Below are 19,874 nucleotides of genomic sequence, written 5' to 3' on the forward strand. Positions count from 1 at the left end.
TTAACTTGTAACATGATAATAGGCACTCCAAAACTATCAATGTCTTCAAGTATAAATATAGAAATAAATATAGAAATATAGAAATATATGTGGATAAATTATATGTTCTATAATTGAGTCATGGCAATCAATGAACTAGGTCTAAAGAAAGGCTAAAACTAGGACCCAGGTCTCCTAATTCCTGAGTCTAGTGCTTTTTATACCAAATACAATGTCATGTCTCTTTTTCTCTCATAACAACTTATTTTCTCATATATCTGAGGTGTAAAGCTAATACTTTACCCAAGCATAATTATCTTAAGATTTACTTTTACTCTGAAGAGGAGAGAAAGGGGAAAGTTATCACTTGAAAGTCAGACTGAGAGGGATGAACCTATCACACTATGGCCCTGATTGGGCAGGGCAGACAGACAGACAGAAAGCACTGGGGTTTTGAGAAGGCTAACGTGGCAAGCAAGACCAAAGGGGAAAATTTAAACTAGATAATCAACTTGGAGGAATTTATTTTCTACCAGCTCTGTGCAAGCATATCTAATCAGATACTACAGGAGAACTCAGAGGAAGGAGACAAAGAAGTGGACAAAGACTGGACTCCAATTAGTGAGTGTGCTGAGAGCCTGAATATTATGAGACAAGAATAACATACCTGAAAATCTTTGACTTATGGAAAGAGTTTTGCTTTCTAGACTGGAGGAAAGCAACTAGAGTGATGAGACACCTTAGTCTCAAATGGAAAAAAAAGAAACAGCAGAGACTGTTCAGGGAAAAAGTCACTAAACAAGTAGTATGATCTAGTCTATGTACCTCCCTTTAGGCAGGGAAGTAGTAGAAGTTAGTTATTATTTCTATTATCATTATTAATCTCCTTTACAGATCAGGCAATTGAGACTCAAAGAGATAAAGTGACTTGCCTATGATCACAGAGATGAACTTAAAAAATGATCTTAGGCTGCTGACTTCAAACAGAGACTATCAAGTATTAGATTTTAAAAAGTAATCAGAAATACAGCACCAGCAACTGAAAGTTCAAGTTCACCAAAAAGAAATTATCCTTACCTGCAAGGCACTGTTGAGGAAGCAGCTGTTTTGTCCTGGCTCATTGCTGAGGCCTTTGCTGGGAGCTATGGAGGTTGAGCTGCGAGGAGCAAACATCCCCTGGACACTACCACGGCCCCCTGAAAAATAATTTCTCTTCCAAGACATTACTGTTCACATTTAGCCTGAAAACAAGAGAAAATTTTCTATCTTTGGGGGAGTCCTTAGTCTTTGTTGAAGTCCTATTAATATAAAAAGAATCCAGAATTTAACAAATTTATGTTGAAGGACTTTGAATTTACAACCTTTCAACATCATATAGGTATCTCAAGAAACTCAGGCATCCTTAGATCCACAAGCCAGAGCTGTCCTCAACTTGTTCCAAACAATGCCTAAAATTTAACATGGCACAGGACAAATTCAAACAGAGAAATCCTTAAGTATTGCTTCCTTCTATTTTTCTTGAACTGCCTCCATAAAATCCTGGTGAAGTGGCTGTAATCCTCAACTCCAACAGAACCTAGGATCAGGGTAGAGTGTGTTCTTTAGGCTTGTTTATAATGCTTCCTGTGGATTGAAGATTTTCCCAACTGGAAGGAGAGGCAGACAGACAACCAAGAATCCAGCACAACTCTCCTCGCCTTCTACTGCCCTGTCCCATTGTCCCATCATCCTCTGAAATAAAAACCCAGGTTCTAAGCAATTGGCATAGATTTCAGAAAGCTAAGAAGTTTGTTTGAAAAACATGGAGTTTCTGCTGTTGTTGCTCTGCTGCCGTTCTTTAATGTGTCCCAAACATCTTCTATTATTCCATCCACAACTTCAGAAAATCTCTTCTCTTTTCCTCCGTGACTAGACTAGCCAGCTGTGCCAGAGAGCTTTAACAGAAAGGAAAAAAAAAAAAATCAAAAGCTTGCGTCACTTAATGACTCTACTAGCTTTGTGCAGTTCTGCCAAGATCAACGTTGCCTCACCTCGCACTATAAACTTGAAACCTTCGCAAACAATACACAGCCCTCCCCCCAGCCAAAAAAAAAAGCCCAACAACAACAAAAAGGAGAAACACTCAACAGGCAGGGGGGAAAGGTGTGAGCAGCCTTACTTTCATAGGAGACTTCTCTCAAATTTTCTAGGAGAAGAAAGTTGATCCGGACAAAAATAAAACTCCAATGCGAACTTTCCACAACCAGGCTAAGAAAAAAATTACCAAGTAAACACATACCAAACTGGGAAATTAAAACAGTTTCTTTTGGATGTTTTGAGTACAGAAAATTTTAAAGGTGTTTTACATGCCCATGGCTATAAAAGCCTATTTAAAGGTGGGAGGGGCATGTTATCACTTTACTGAGTAAAGATGTCCGTCCCATCCCAGAGAAACCCTCACGGTGAGTAAACCATATGCCCTTAATATTCAGTCCAAAAAAACGAAATCTTCTTCTGCCCTGTTTGTATGTTACATTTTTTTTGCCAGAGGATCAGAGAGATAATTTGGGTTCCAAATCACTTAATCCTCAGATTATATCCAAGGCAGTCACCATCAGAGGCCATCCATTGACCAACAATAATCTTCAACTAATTAAAATGCCAAAGAAGCAAGGGGCAAAAATTTCCTTGGAAGAAAATGCTTCTAATATTCACCTTTAAGTTTTCCTATAAGGCCGCCAGGTCCACATAAGGAAAAAATTAAGAATGTTAAATATTAAATTTGGTTTCTAACAGTTGCCCAAGCTTCTCCTTTCCTTCACGCCATCATATGGATGACCTAAAAAACCAAAAATGCTGTAACAGCTTAATCCTTCTCGGATCACCTAGCACTATCTATAGCATGTTCAGTGGAAAAGCTGAGGCACAGGAACATTAAATGGTTGCACAAGAATGTTCTTTCCCTTCTCTAAATTCCCAGACTATTTATAATCTACAGGTCACAATCAAAGTATTTGATTATACATTATAATGTCATATTATTCTCTATTTGTTTGTATTACTCTTTGTTTTATATGGTGTCAGTCATATATCCTGACCATGACTGTATGAAATGGAATACTAGCTAGTGTCAGACATGTGCTAAACAATACCACATTCTTTATTCAATCTTCATAACAGCCCAATCAGTAGGTATTAATAGTTCCATTTTACAGAAGTGTAAGGGGAAGTTTAAAGACATTAACTTGCTCAAATCAAAGTTGGTAATTGGGAGACAGAATTGTTTGACTACTCACTGTGACTTAACTATGCATTTTATTATACTATTCCAAAAGATCCTAACACAGTGCTAGTCATAATGAAGCGCTCAATAAATACTGCCTGATGATTAGCACACAGCACCAGGAAAGATCCCACGTCTCCCACACAGACTACAAGACCCTCCACTCTCTACACACACCCTCATACACACCCCACCGGAGGCCACTGAGCAATTTCCAACAAGCCATGCAGCATTCCTTCAGCTTAACTGCTGCAAAGGAATGACAAGTACCAAGCCTCCACTCAGCTCAAAGCCAAAAGAACTTGGCAGCAGTATCCACGTGAAGCTCACTGAAACTCAGCCTGCCCGAGGATACACACCCCAGAGTTCAGGGAGCAAAGGGAAAAAAGGCAGTAGCAGAAAAAGATTCTCAGGCTCTGAAGGGCAGCACTGTGTAGGGTAAGGCAAAAGCTCTCACACTTGAATTAGGTGTCAGAAACCAGAGGTCAGAGCCAAAAAGAACAAAGCCAAGAAGGGCAGTAACAAATGGTCCAAAGAAACACTGATGACAAAATATTTCAATTAAATTGCAGGTCTCGCTCCAAACAATATAATCCATCTACAAAACATACATGAGAAAGTAAATAAAGAATTCTACCCACAAAGCCCTAACAACCTATTCTGGGGAGTGGGAGACACACTGCACTGCATGAGGAATCTCAGTTCCTGGGCCAGGGATGGAACCTGTGCTCGCCCACGTAGTCTTAACCACCAGACCACCAGGAAGCCTTGGATTTATCTAACAATCTTCTTTTTTTTTTTCTTTTAGCAGTTTATTTATTTTTATTTTTTATTTTATTTTATTTTTTTACCTCGACCATGGCTCCGTCGTCTATACAGGCGCTCCAGGAGGGAAGAAGCACTGCTCAACAGACAGAACAGAAACCGCCGCCTATTTATTTTTATTATTTTTGTTTGCACTGGGCCTTCGTTGCTGTGCACGGGCTTTTCTCTAGTTGTGGCAAGCAGCGTCTATGCTCTAGTTGCAGTGCTGGAACTTCTCACTGCAGTGGCTTCTCTTATTGTAGAACACAGGCTTTAGGCACATGGGCTTCAGTAGCTGCAGCCTGTGGGCTCAGTAGTTGAAGCACACAGGCTTAGTTGCTCTGCGGCATGTGGAATCTTCCCGGACCAGGGATTGAACCCATGTGCCCTGGGTTGACAGGCAGATTCCTATCCACTGTACTACCAGGGAAGTCCCTAACAACCAATTTTTAAAAGAAAAAGAACTTCCTAGGCAATACTGAAGTATTTTAGGGGTAAAAGAACATAATGTCAAAAAAAAAAAAAAAGAGCATAATGTCTGCAACTTACTCTGAAATTATTCAGAAAAGAAGACTTGTATGTGTGCATACTTATGTATACCCAGGAGGAGAGAGAAAACAATAAATTGAAAACAGCAAAATGTTACCAATAAATAAATCTGGCTGAAGGGTATACGGAAATTCTTTGTTCCATTTTGTAGAACTTGTTTATAAGTTTTTAATTATTTTCTTAAGTTGAAAAGGAACTGATATCTGCAAATAATAAAACAATTTAAAATTACATAAGAAAAAATAAAAAATGTAGAGCTATGAGGTCAAATTCTGGAGAAGGAAATGGCAACCCACTCCAGTACCCTTGCCTGGAAAATCCCATGGACAGAGGAGCCTGGTAGGCTACAGTCTATGGGGTCGAAAAGAGTAGGACACGACTGAGCTACTTCACTCACTCACTCATGAGGTCAAATTAAAAGGAAATAAGTATTAGTCACTTAGCTGTATCCAACTGTTTGTGACCCCATGGACTGTAGCCCACCAGGCTCCTCATCCATGGAATTCTCCAGGCAAGAATACTGGAGTGGGTTGCTATTTCCTTCTCCAAAAAGAAAACAAGGCTGGAATACTATTTCTATGAAAAGGAGAGTATGAAATACAATGTAAGGTCAAGTTGTAAGGAGTAAATGATGTAAAGTAATTATGATATTGGGGCTTCCCAGGTGGTGCAGTGGTGAAGAATCTGCTTGCCAATGCAGGACACATAAGAGACAAGGGTTCCATCCCTGGGTCAGGAAGATCCCCTGGAGCTGGAAATGGCAACCCACTCCAGTATTCTTGTCTGGAAAATTCCATGGACAGAGGAGTCTGGTGGGTTGGAGTCGGTGGGGTCCAAAGAGTCGGACATGACTGAGTGAGCGCACACACACACACAACAACTATGATGTTATTAAGAGGACTGGGACAAGACTTGCAGTTGGAAAATATGGGCTCAATTTCCACATTTTTATTACTTTCTGTAATCCCAAACAACGTAGCTGTCCTGAACTTTGTTTTCTGGGTCTATAAAACAGCTTTACAGGGAGGTGGGAGCGGGGATCGGGATGGGGAATACGTGTAAATCTATGGCTGATTCATATCAATGTATGACAAAACCCACTGAAATGTTGTGAAGTAATTAGCCTCCAACTAATAAAAAAAAATAATAATAAAAAAAAAAAACAGCTTTACAATACCTATTTCACACAATGACTGAGATTTAACATGATAGGTATGTCCAAGCAAGTTTTCAAAACAAAGAATAAATTATGAGTGAACTGCTGGGCCTAAAAATAGAGAAGTAAATTTCTTTTTGGGCACCTCAGGATATGAGAAAGTTGCAAGCCAACAGGAATAAGTCTTCTAATTGTACAAAAAGAACAATAATAGGCCTCACACAGAGCAAGGTACATATCAGTACTATTGAGCCATGTGCTTGAAGAAACATTTAAATTTTACAATTATTTTAAAAATACAAAGATTAACATGAAAAGGTAAACAACTCAATCTGTTACAAGAAACAGGGTAACATTTTAGAAGGTCTAAAGAATGACAAGAAAACCATGAAAAGTATCTCAGTTTCTAATGAAGGAACAGTAGCCCCATTACTAGTGATTAAAGCCAAAAGTAACCCAAACAATAGGAAGTCAAACTGGACTACACTGAGATATACAAACAGTAACCAGAAAATTTGCTCACATTTCTGGTTTCTGTTCATTTGTGGAGCAGTTTACTTATAATTTACTGAAGAATCTATATTTGCCGACAAAAGTCTATATAGTCAAAGCTGTGGTTTTTCCAGTAGTTGTGTATGGATGTAAGAGTTGGACCATAAAGAAGGCTGAGCGCCAAAAAATTGATGCTTCTGAACTGTGGTGTTGGAGAAGACACTTGAGAGTCCCCTGTGCTGCAAAGAGATCAAACCAGTCAATCCTAAAGGAAATCAACCCTGAATATTTATTGGAAGGACTGACGCTGAAGCTGAAGCTCCAATACTTTGGCCACCTGATGCAAAGAGCTGACTCATTGGAAAAGATCCTGATTCTGGGAAAGACTGAAGGCAGGAGGAGAAAGGGATGACAGACGATGAGATGGTTGGATGGCATCACTGACTCAATGGACATGAGTTGGAGCAAATCCCAAGAGATAGTGAAGGACAGGAAAGTCTGAAGGGCTGCAATTCACAGGGTTGCAAAGAGTCGGACACGACTGAGCGACTTAACAACAACAACCAAGGCTGAATCATGAAGAAATTAAAAATCTGAGCATAAATTCTTATATTTATTTAACCTTTAATCTACTTTAAAGTAATCTACTTTAGACTTATTTAATCATCACTACTGGCATTTACTAAGTCAAAACAGCCTGCCTCACTTTGTTGTCTCTAACATCAAGTAAACTCCTAGGAAGCTTAGAAGCCAAAATTGGGAAGGAAGTGTGTCATCTTATTACCTATTAGTGAAATACAGTTATTAAGCTTTATGTCCCATATTGTTCCCAATCTGAACACACTAACTTCCTGCAGACAGGGTAAAAACCTTTCCCCTGTGTGAAATGACAGAAAACAGTGGGTCCCAAGCTTTTTGCAGATTCCCACATCCAGAAGCAGACTTAAGAAACCATGAAGATTAAATTTCAAGGCCCTCTCTTGCACAGGCCCTCAGGCCCAATCAATATTCAATTTTCTGTTTTAAAAAATGTTTTCCTTAAAGTGGGTCCCCTCAATCATATAAGCTCCAGGACCCATAGAATCTGAATCACATTACAGAAAATGGACTTCTATCGTACATGTTACTTGAAAAAATATTTAATTCAAAAAACTACTTTGAATTCAGTAATACTAATAAAATTGTATTTTACTAATCAAACTTCTAATACGTTATTCACTGTTTCCAGTTTTCTTAGCACTAAATAGACCTAAATTGTACTGTCTGGTTTACATTTGGATTTTTCATTCTTAGGCAGACTGATAATTTCTACTACAGACCCAGAGTTGACAGAGTAGAAATGGCAGGGCTAAATTAAAAGGCTCAAGACTGACAGCATTAGAGCAATAAAGCTCTAGAAGCTGATGACCTTCAGGAAAAGAAATCATTTTATTTCTCTGTATTAACGAAACACAGAGAATGATTACTTCACAATGAGTATACACAATACATCATAATGTGCTGCCATATTTCTCAGGCCAAAGTATTAAACCAGGCTACAGACGCAGCTACCTGACTATCCACTACTGTATTCCACACCAAACAGCTAAGCTGCTCTTAGCCTCTATTTCTGAAAAAAACCCTAAGTAGTCATTCAAATGTTTGGTGAAATGAAACTGGCTTATGCCCAAAGAGAAATGAGGCCTGAAAGGACACTGGACCACAGGAAGAGCCCATCACCCTAAGAGACAGAGGGGTGAAGGGGGTTCAGAGACATACAGCTTATTAGCACTGGAGACTTCATTATGAATGGGATACAAGTGTGACTGACACCAGTAAAGACTAGAAGGGATTTGTTCCTGCAGAACCTGAGGGTCCTTTGATGAAACCAGGAATAAGGTTCAAGTACCCTGGAAGGGGATAGGTCTCTTAAGGAAATTCATTTCATGATCATTAAATGAAGTTCAGTGAGGTCCCTAAGTAATACTACTAATTCCATGCATAGAGAATTCCATGATGTTCATGCAAATGACAGTATCAAAATATCTCCAACCAGATATTTATTAAGCACTAAGGGAAAGATTTTAACTTTACTGTAGAGAAACCAGACAGAAAGGCCCTTAACCAAGTGATCAGGTCAAACATCACCAGCAAAAATAAATAATAATATTATGAATTCCATGGTAATAATGCATTGAAAACACATTTCTGTGATAGTCTTGCCTAAACCTTATCATCTCAGTTCAATCATGAGAGGGAAAAAAAAAAATAAGACAAATTTAAATTGACGGACATTTGACCAAATAACTGACTAATACTCTCCCAAAATGTCAGAGGTATAAAAGACAAGAAAGACTGAGAAACTTTTACAGAACATAGGAGACTAACGAAGAAAAAAGCGTGAAATGCAATATGAGATCCTAGATAGAATCCTCAGTAAGGAACAATGATGAACAAACTAGTGAAGCTTGAAGGTCTTTCCTTAATGGTATTGAACCAATGCTAATTTCCTGGTTCTAATCATTGTACTATGGTTATACAAGATGGTAACATTAAAGGAAGCTGAGTAAGAGATATCTAAAAACACTCTACTATCTTTACAACGTTTCTGTAAGTCCCAAATTGGTTCAAAACAAAAAACTTTTTAACTATGCAAATACTTCACTGAGGGAGATGACAGCTTGGCCCCAGTGGGGAACAGAGGTATTTGGAGGATTAACTTTCTACACTTACAAGTGTAGGTGGACTAATAGTTTGTGATCATGGGAAACTTAAGAGTTCAATGAAGACTTGTTTGAAATCTACAGGTTTATCATGTTTACCCTCACAGTTCAGCAGTTAATGGGTTAAGTTCAGAAGTCTGTTTCTCAGAGCTTGATTTACCTGGAATGAACTATTAGAAAAGTTTTTAAATCTGTAAGATCAAGAAAAAGTAAATGTAAAAGGACAGGGGTCTTGTTAGGGTGATGCATTTTTTTCCCCTCTTTTCTCTATTTTCTAAATTATCTATAATCCATGGATAAATTATATTTAGTTTACAATTTCCTTAAAGTAAAACTAAAATTGGAATTTAAACTCATTTTCCCTATAATAGAATGAAAGGACTCTGGACCAGAGGTAACCAATCATTGAGACACCTAAGATCCTAACAATATGAAAGCTGTTTAATAATTGGTAACTATTTCCTATTTAAAAACAGGAGGCTAGATTTCAATTTCTATTTCTTTTCATTCCGTTCTCATTGCTACTGCTGCTAAGTTCAGATCCTCTCCCCACTGGACTACTATACCACATCACTGACTCATTGCCAGACCTCCATTGCTGTATATGTAACCACCAGAGGACTCCTAAAATACCATACCACTCCCCTTTTCTTTTTTTCTTTTTTTTTTTTTTTAATAGGAACAATTTTTTTTTTAATGGAGAGTTTCATTAGAGTTGAATTCAGTTCAGTTCAGTCGCCCAGTCATGTCCAACCACTCCCCTTTTCAATGGCTTCTAGTGATGAAGAGTCTTTTGGCTAGAGAAAAATGGTACTTAAAAAAAAATAAATGGCATTTTTATAATTCACAAGGGGAGAAATTAATGGATGGCGTTTCCACAAGTTTCTCTCCCATAATTTTTTCCAGTCCACTTATTCCACTATCAGGGCAAAAACATGAACAAATAGTAAACTTAAAGAAAACCAAAGCAGTCAGCAGGACCTACTTTGACAGTTTTTGTTAGTGACTCATGTTCATGATTGTGTTTGCGTTTTTTTTATTGCATGTTTTTATTTTGTTTTCTTTTTCTATTTTGCATGTTTTTATATTCACATATTCTGCTAGTAAAATTAACTACTAACTTATAAAATTGAATTAAACATGTCTGGCACTTACACAAAGTTTGAGTCATTAGACCTTACCACCATTTTCCAGTTACATCTTCTACTCACTCATTCACAAATGAATTTGTAGAAGATGTAACTGGATCAATTGATCAGATGTCTGAGCCCCTGTGAAGTGCCCCTCACTCATCCTCCACTCCAAGATGAGCATTCCCATCCTCTCTCATATTACAGTTACCTGTGTACAAGGACTACCTCATATATTCCTAAAGGGTCTCTTTCATTCCACAGAGAAGTTGAATATAACAGGCACTGAATCACTGAACATTTATTTAAAGAGGAAACTCTCTGTTTGAAGGGATAAGTACCTAGAACAATCAATTCCAACATTCTGATAAACTCTGACTCTCCTTAAATGAGTCCCCCAAATCTCCATATCTAGCTTGAGATATTGCAGACATTTTTGTCTAATGAAGACTATATAAGTGAATCAATATTTGCTTTTGATTCAAGCTCAAAAATAAACAGAGATAGCATCTACAACCATAAAAAAAGGCTACACTATGTTGATTTATGGGCTGATTATTGCAAACTCCCCAGTGAATACTGCTACCCAACTCAAACAATTTCCTGTGGGTTGGACTTTGGCAGCCTCAAATTATTACATCATGTACAACAAGAAAAACTCTATGCTGATAAAGGACAGAAAGCTTTATTTTTTTCTTATGTGAGAACTTGGAAAACTGTCATTTACCACAAATCCGTCCAAAACCAGCTAGAAAAAAAAAACCAAGGCAAGTTTCACTTTGTTATAACTGACAAACTAAATAACTAAGAAATGACAGTTGCACACTACTTAGCCCCACCTTACAAAGATCCAAAGCTATATAGATAATTTACTGACTTGTAAGGGAGGCAGTGGGCTTCCCAGGCGGCTCAGTGGATAAAGAATCCACCTGCAATGCCGGAGACACAGGGGACGAGGGTTCGATCCCTGGGTTGGGAAGATCCCCTGGAGGAGGGCATGGCAACCCACTCCAGTATACTTGTCTGGAGAATCCCATGGACAGAGCAGCCTGGTAGGCTACAGTCCATGGGGTCGCAAAGAGTCAGACACGACTGAAGCAACTGAGCACACATGAGCATAAGAGAGGCAGCAAGACAGTGGGAAGAACATGTTCAAAGCAACTGCGTTACACAGCCTCAGGAAACGCCGTACTCACAGCGGAGATCCCGGAGGCGCCACTCTAAGAGAGTACAACGTGAGTTCTAAAAGGTACGGAGCTAGAGTTCACAGAGCAGAACAGCTTTAGACTCTATCACCTAACATTGTATCATCTTGACCAACTTATTGAATCAATTATTGAAGTCTCTGATAATGAGGTGGGATTAAAAAATAACATGTCTCCCATAGAACTCTTATAAGGATTAAATGAAACTCTGTGTGTGTGTGTGTGTGCGTATGTGTGTGTGTGTGTGTAAAATTAGCCCAGTATCTAGTACTTAGTAAATGAGGCATAAATGTTTTGATGACAAAAATTAATAAATAAATGTTTTGATGATAATTATCATAAAGAAGAATAAGGTGAACCTACATTCCAATCCTGTTCCATCACGTTCAGGTCATTTACCACCTGTAATAAATGTGATTTATTGAGAGTACTGTAACAAAATTCTAATACTCAGGGCCAGATACAAAATAGAAGTTTCACAAGTAGTAACTATGATTATGAAAACTGCATCCCCATACCAATCGTCTCTCTTTCCTTTTCCCTCTCTCTCTTATACACACAAACACAGGCACACATACACTTACTATAAAAATTCTATGAGATTAAACTATAATTGATAGCACAAACAGAAAGCCATATCAAAATGAAGGAAAATGTATTCTAAAAATAATGCATTCTCAATACAATTCAACTATTGGTTTTTCTAGTAGCCATGTACGGATGGGAGAGTTGGACCATAAAGATGGCTGAGTGCCAAAGAATTGATGCTTCGAACTGTGGTGTTGGAGAAGACTCGTCAGAGTCCCTTGGACAGCAAAGAGATCAAACCAGTCAATCCTAAAGGAAATCAGTCCTGAATACTCACTGGAAGGACTGATGCTAAAGTTGAAGCTCCAATATTTTAGCCACATGATGTAAAGAGGCAACTCACTGGAAAAGACCCTGACGTTGGAAAAGGTTGAAGGCAGGAGAAAAGGACGACAGTGGATGAGATGGCTGGATGGCATCACGGATTCAATGGACATGGGTTTGAGCAAACTCTGAGATAGTGAAGGACAGCGAAGCCTGGAGTGCTGCAGCTCACAGAGTCATAGGGGTCCTAGAGTCAGACACAACTAACCAACTGAACAATCACTATCAATATTTAGCTCAAAAAACTTCAGTGACAAAATACTTAGAGTCAAAATTCCTAGGACTTAAATGGTCTTCCACAGTCTTAACCCATGCATATTTCCAACCTCAAGTATCACTGTTCCCCTTAAAACAGAATAGAAGATTTCTTCTCCATATATGCCCAGCATTTTACTTAATAAGGAATATGTACATTTATTGAAGAAAGTCTGCATATAAGTGGACCCATGAAGTTCCATCCCCTGTTGTCCAAGAGTCATCTGTATTACCCTTCCCCAGCCTCATCTTCCTGGTACTTCCTAATACTAGAAATCCACTCCACTCAACAAACCTGTTTGAAGAAGTCACTCAGCTGGTAAGTTATAGTAATGATGACTAATGACAGTCACACCCTATTAGAAAGGAGTAGTCATTTATAATTAGTTCATTTCCCAAAAGATTTTCTAAATACTGTTCCCCACCAACTGGGACTTACTCTGTCTCAGGAACTTTGTTAATCAGTGCTTACCCAATACATAAGTACTTTATTAGAATACAAAGTAGAAAGTTACATTCCCTTACCTTAAACAAATGTTCAATGATTGTTAAATAAATAAATGAAGAACTAAATTTTTTAAAACACATTTTTCAATTTAGAGATAACTCAGTTATAAGCATAATCAGTCACCTCTTTATTTCTTCCCTGAATCTACTTCCTAAATCATATCATACCTAAATCACATCTTCTGTTTCCCAAAGGTCTACGGAAGAAAGATACTTTACCTAATAGCCAGCAGGACAAATACAACATTCTACTCATATACAGCTAATATCCAAACTAGTAACAATGGCAGATAAAGGAAAGAGAATCAACAGCAATTATAGGCACCAAGACAGCAAAATTATAACTATGCATTAAATAAAGTTGCCTTATACTATCCTTTAGCTCAATATCTTAGAATCAAAGTTTTTTTCTAATTTTTTAAACCACTGAGGTTTTTTCTTTAACTTAAATGCTCAGTTACAACCATTCACTCTTTATGAATCATTATGAACTTACCATTACCCGAATTATTTCAGCACAAACAATAATGAAAGCATGATGGCTCTGTCAAAAGCCACTGACCGCACTGACCTGACTCATCTCTGCCGGGAGAGCACTGGCACTGAGAGGCAGAAGCAAGCCCAGTGTGAGGTGCTGAGCGCGTGACTGGGAAGGCGACGGAGGACACCACGGAAAGGAGTGGAGGGGTGGGCAGGAGTCCCCCGAAATTTACTCTAGAAGCCTTCCCAATACTCAAGCAAAAACATGCTGCCAGACTCCCGGTTTTAAGCCAGTTCAGATCTTACTTCTAACACTGACAACTGAGAGACCTTCAGCGACTCTCCCAGCTGTAAAATTATAATAACACTAGCCACCTCTTGTGCCACGTGCTCCGTTCCTCAGTTGTGTCCGACTCTCTGCGAGCCCACGAACTATAGCCTGTCAGGCTCCTCTGTCCATGGAATTTTCCAGGCAGGGACACTGGAGTGGGTGGCCATTTCCTTCTCCAGAGGATCTTCTGAGTGCAAGGACCAAACCCCCATCCCTGTATCTCCTGCATTGACAGACAGGTTCTTTACCAACAGTGCCACTTGGGAAGCCATCACTTAGTGAACACCAACTCCGTGCTAGGCACCAGACTCATGGCACATCCTTTAATTCTCATGATTAATCTACCAAGTAGGCATTATTTCTCTCATTTTCCAGAAAAGTAATACCCATGTTCTACTCATGCACAACTCTTTCCCGGGGGGATAATACTGCCTACTTAACAAGGTTGTACTGGAAATTAGAAGTAAATGCAAAGCACTTGCCATAGGAACTAGCACTTGTCACATAGTAGGAGCTCAGGAATTCATTATTATACAAGTGCACCTATCACTTGAATAAGTGACTCAACTGAACTTCAATGAAATCCCACAAATAAGTTTTCCTTCATATCGTCTTCCATAAAAAGCAACTTTTAATCAGCAGTACTTCTGAAGAACCCAAGGTCTACAACTTTATAACTGTTTAAAATACCATAGGATCATCCATTCAATGTCAATACATACACACACACACACACACATACACACACACATACTGTTTTTTAGTTGAGAATCAAAATGTATAACCCAAGGAAATAGAAAGCCCGTTATGAAACTGATATTTGCCTTACGCTGAACACCAAAATATTAAATATTTTACTTACAAAAATATCATAGATCTCACATCTCAAGAGAGAAGGTGCGAATGAACAAATCTAACTTCCCAAAAATAATTCCCAGAAGCATCTGTTATCCTCAAGTACTCAGCAAACCATTTCCCAGAACTGACAATATATTGCCAAAATCTTAGTGAATTTTGCCAACATTCTGCTGAGAGGAAAAAAGAATCATTCCGGTTCTTGAAATAAGTGCTACTTTTCAGTTTAGCCACAAAATAAGGTCTTTTCTCTGTTATTACTTTCATCAATATGTTAATACTGAAAATAAATATAAAGAAATCACAAATAATCTTCTATCTGAAGGAAATTTAAATCTACATCCCTTATCTTTAATTCTATAAGCTCAAGAAAATCTATGAGAATGGGTTTCTAAACCAATAATAAAAATCAATTTTCTAAAGCCTTAATAATTGAATCAGAGGAGGGAAGAACAGAAACAACGGTCAGCTTCTTTAAGGAAGCCTTCTGAAAGTTAGGAGTCCTATAACCTCAATTTCAAAGTTTAAACTTTTGCTGTTAAAAGCGACACTTCACAAAGACTGATCAGTTCCCTACATCCCTCCATCCATCCAGTTTTACCAGAAGCACACACTTACCAGAGCACAGACTCAACTCCCAGCAAAAGGCCTTCAGCAATCACAAGGGCATTTGTGGGACAAGAGATACAGGAATGGGGAGGGGCAAGGGAAGAGCCGGAGCTCTGGGGAGGGAAGGGTACGGAGGGAGGAGACGACTGCAGCCGACAACAATGGGAAACTGTGACTCCAAACCACAAAGGCTTCCCACAGAACAGGGTAACAGGGAAAGGACAGTTCTTTTTACCACCTACCAGGAGCTCAGCACTGATAACTCATGATAAAGCTAAAAAGATGGAGCTTCCAACTAAACACAAAGTAAACTTAAGGAACTAACCAAAAGTAACTTGAAAGGACATATCACAAACTTCATAGAGGCTTAAGAAAAACATTTAGGAGTCAGTTTCCTCCAGGAGCATTCCTGATGACAAAGGTCAGCAGTATAACAATAAGGTCTGCAGACTGGCAGCTGCTTTCAAATGGAGGGCTAGCACTAAAAAACAGTCCTTTGCACTAACAGTCAAAAGGAGCACTAGAAGACACGTAACAGTGTGAATCTTTAAATGCTTAATTCACAATTCTAAGACTATCTAGACTTAAATTGAATTAAATTATTTTAAGAGGCAAAACTATTTCAACTACCTTAAAAAAAGATACTCTTAAAGAAAATTTTTGTGTGAACTGAGCTGTTAGATTCAAGAATCAATTTTTAAAAGCTTGAAATCTCAAAGGGTCCCAACCTGAAAAGTAAAGACAGTGAAAGAGCTTCCCTACTTCTCTCAGGGAAGAGGCCAAACAAATTATATCATCAAGAACAATCAGCAGGCAGAGTCCTACCCCCAAACATGTGATCAGTCCACCCAGAACTTACATTTGCAGGCAGGGCACAAAGGCCCCAGAGGACCAACACACACCCTTCTATGTACTACTTACTCCCTGTTATAAACCAGTTTTATTGAAAGGAGTTGTTTTATAAGCATACTGATGAAAAAACTCACCAGCAGAACCCTCGCCAAATAGGAAGGAAGGTCTGTTCTATTTTCACAGGTTGAGATAAAATGTATGAGTTGATTTCTTTAAAGATTTAATTAAGATTTATTGGTAAAGCTAAACAAATGCAGGCACTGCCCAAAACTAATTAAGCTCTTATAGTTTAACAATATACTAAAGTAGTCCTTCTGCAATAAGGAAAGTACCCAAATTAAAAAAAAAAAAAATACTGTTGCTTCTCTTTTGCTCATCATTAGCATTCTAATTCAGGTCTCCTAGTGCTTGGTGGAAGATGGGGATGTTAGTGTCACTTCAAAATGTGAGGCACAAAATTTCTATGATCAGTGCTAAATACAAAAAAAGAATGTACAAATATCAGGGTCAAGCTCTCCAATCAAGTCCTTAAGAGATGGTTATATATTCCAGAAAAGGACTATTTCCTGCCATATCAATAAACAAGGATGTCACAGTCATCAGAAATTGCAGCCGTCCTATGTGTATACACACACACACAAACACACATATGTTTTTCCTGGTAGCTCAGACAACCTGGAATCGATCCCTGGTTCAGGAAGATCCCCTGGAGAAGGGAATGGCTACCCACTCCAATATTCTTGCCAGGAGAATTCCATCAACAGAGGAGCCAGGCAGACTACAGTCCATGGAGTTATAAAGAGTCAGACACAACTGAGTGACTAACACTTTCACTTTCATTTATATACGTGTGTGTGTGTGTGTGTGTGTGTGTGTGTGTGTGTGTGTGTATACCTGTAGCCATCAGACTACAACTATTTCCTATGATGAGCCCTGAGGAAAAGAAGCTCAGGATATAAAAACATAGGATACTGGCCCCAGATAAGCACTAGTTGCTAACTTGTGTCCAACTCTCTGCAACCCATGGACTGTAGCCCACTGGGTTCCTCTGTCCATGGGATTTCCCAGGCAAGAATACCGGAGTGGTTGCCATTTTGTCAGGGAATCTTCCCAATCCAGGGATTGAACCCGGGGCCTCCTGCACTGCAGGCAGATTCTTTACCACCTGAGCAACCAAGGAAGCCCAGCTCCAGATAAGTGAGTTACATAAGCAAGGAATGATTACAGTGAGCCCAGATTCTTGCATCTTCCCATACAGAGAAAAGCGCTAAATTTCTTAACTTGGGATATCTGGCTTTCTTCAGTTAACAATTTTTTGATGTTCAGACTACCTGCACTTTGTTGAAAAACTTCTGTATAACCTGGCTCCTTCCCTCAGCTCCAAGTGATCTCTCAGAGTTACTTGAGATGCTGCCTCTTGGACTTAGGTCCTAAAAACTTCCACCAGATATAATTCTCAACCTTTAGGTTGTGAATATTTTTAAGTCGACATATTCATTGTGGAATTAATCAAATAAAACTAGCGTACTGGGGCAGAGTTACAGAGCTTCAACCCTGGTTACAATGCAACTAAATTAACATGACTTCTCATCTCAGTCAGGTAAGGGAGGTGATCCATAGGCAATCTCACATTAATGGACTAATCTTTTTTGAAGCCCATTAGAAAATACTTCACACAAAACTCTCCTGTGTACTCACATTCTGCCTTGTAAAAGTTATTTTTGGACTTTTCTTATTTCCTTTTCATAGGAGGAGATTGGATTGCATAGGAGAGTCTATCTCATAAAGAGAACCCTATGTCAACCACTGGGCCTCTCAACCAAAAATAAATTAAGTAACTACAGCTTTGTGCTAGATGAGTGCCAAATTGCTTGTAGGAGTGTTTTTGTGGCATGATTACTAGGTCAAGATGTTGCCAGGAGACCCCTTCCAAAGGCTTGAAAACGAATTGTCCAAGGAGACACATGTACTGACAAAGCAAAAGACTTTATTGGGAAGGGGCGCCGGGGTGGAGAGCAGGAGGGTAAGGGAACCCAGGAGAACTGCTCTGCCACATGGCTCACTGTCTTAGGTTTTACGCTAAGAGGGTTAGTTTTGGGGTTGTCTCTGAAAATCTTGTTTGGCCCATATTTGGTCTGACTTAAGTTTCTTCCTGGTGGTGAAACAGGAAGGAAGGGGGCAGGGCACAACCTTTAAAAGAATGACATAGCCTGAGGACACAACATAAACTGATTAGAGCCAAACAGGTCCAAGATGGTGAACCAGTCAACTTCCACAAGACCTTGAGCCTCAGTTTACTCATTGTAACACATCAGCCATCTAAGTGACACACCCACCAGTGCTACAACAATTCTGAGGCCAGCCATCAAAGACCAAAAAGTAGGCAACAGTCCAATTCATTCTGTTAATCTTTGCTCCTTCTCCAAAATAACTGGAATACTCCTCCCACTCATTGGGCTTCCCTGGTGGCTCAGCTGGTTAAGAACCCACCTGCCAATGCAGAGGACTCAAGAGACATGGGTTCGATCCCTGGGTCAGGAAGATTCCCTGGAGAGGGGAATGGCAACAGTTTCAGAAACAACCAAAACATACATCAACAGATGAATGAACAAATAAATGTGACATATTCACTGCACAGAATAGTATTCAGTCATTATAAGAATGAAGTACTAATACATGCTACAACATGTAAATATTGAAAACTGTAAGTGAAAAGGCCAGTAATAAGGATCTCCTGTTGCATGATCCCAATTATATGAAACACCCATAATAGGCAAATTACAGAGATAGAAAGTAGATTAGTGGTTGCCTAGGGCTGAGAGGAGGTGTGAAAGAAATAGAAAGTGACTGCTAAGAGATAAACCATTTCTTTTGGAGGTGACAAAAATGTTCTAAAATTGACTGTGGTGATGGTTGTTCAACTCTAAAAATACTAAAAACCACTGAATTATAAAACTTTAAATTGTGCGTTATATGAATTATATGTCAATAAATTTTTATTGGTTTTTTTTTTGTTATTTTTTTTTTAAAATCACAGTTTTCCTCTTTGCAAAACAAGGGCACTCTGTTTCATGTCTGTGGTTTAAATTAGGTTCCCATAAACAACAGCAGCTGTCACCTGGTAAAACTACATGGCTTCAAATGCTTGGCAAACAACTTCTGTGTGTATGAGATTTTGAATAGCTGTTTTTAAAGTATATAAGCATGAAAATCAGGCTATCAAGGCATTCTTAGTCCTGACACTGTCATTTAATTCAGGACAGAATGCAACAATCATTTCTCTAATCAAGAAGCCAACAGTAATACCACTGATAATACAAATGTTCAAAGTGAATGGACAAGATAACTCACTTTGACAAAAATAAGGCTGAAAATGCCACTGAAATGGCACATCCACAAAAGTCAGAGTACAAGTTTTATGTTTGGGTAGAAAGACAGAACAGATGAAGAGGCAGCCTGAAATGATACTTGCTGGGCACACCCTTTGCTAAACAACTACAAACATTCCCCCACACGTCTGTAGAAATCCTTCCTGTTGCTTTTTGGGCAAATTTCCCCAGAGTACTCACTCAAAAGCTGACTTAAAATCATCTGTTTGATAAACAATTTTGACTGTGCTCAGGGTGCAAAGAAAGCAAACTACTAATGAACTTTTGGTAAGTGAAAAGGAGGACAGAGGAAAGGGGAAGAATGGGCAAGTATTTACCTTCATTAAAGAGACTTAAGCGCGACTCCTGAGTCGGTGACCTGAACTATGAACAGGGGAAACGGGAAACATGACAGCCCAGTACTAA

At 38.8% G+C, this 19,874-nt stretch overlaps 1 protein-coding gene across 18 annotated transcripts in view; it reads right to left on the reverse strand.

The window, feature by feature from the left end:
• Window positions 1-19,874, reverse strand: part of USP54 (ubiquitin specific peptidase 54) — a 118,761-nt gene that overhangs the window by 58,156 nt on the left and 40,731 nt on the right. For 15 of the 18 annotated variants that reach the window (XM_043925449.1, XM_043925455.1, XM_043925450.1 and 12 more), the window contains one exon: window positions 1,057-1,913. In XM_043925449.1, coding sequence (XP_043781384.1) covers window positions 1,057-1,203 — 147 coding nt within the window. In that variant the 5' untranslated portion in view covers window positions 1,204-1,913. Of the gene's footprint in view, window positions 1-1,056; window positions 1,914-13,449; window positions 13,546-15,237; window positions 15,380-18,570; window positions 18,603-19,874 lie in introns of those variants that run through there. The other 3 variants (XM_043925452.1, XM_043925446.1, XM_043925457.1) reach the window with 3 other exon arrangements.

This window comes from Cervus elaphus, chromosome 15, assembly GCF_910594005.1.
Source record: "Cervus elaphus chromosome 15, mCerEla1.1, whole genome shotgun sequence".
Taxonomy (NCBI): Eukaryota; Metazoa; Chordata; class Mammalia; order Artiodactyla; family Cervidae; genus Cervus; species Cervus elaphus.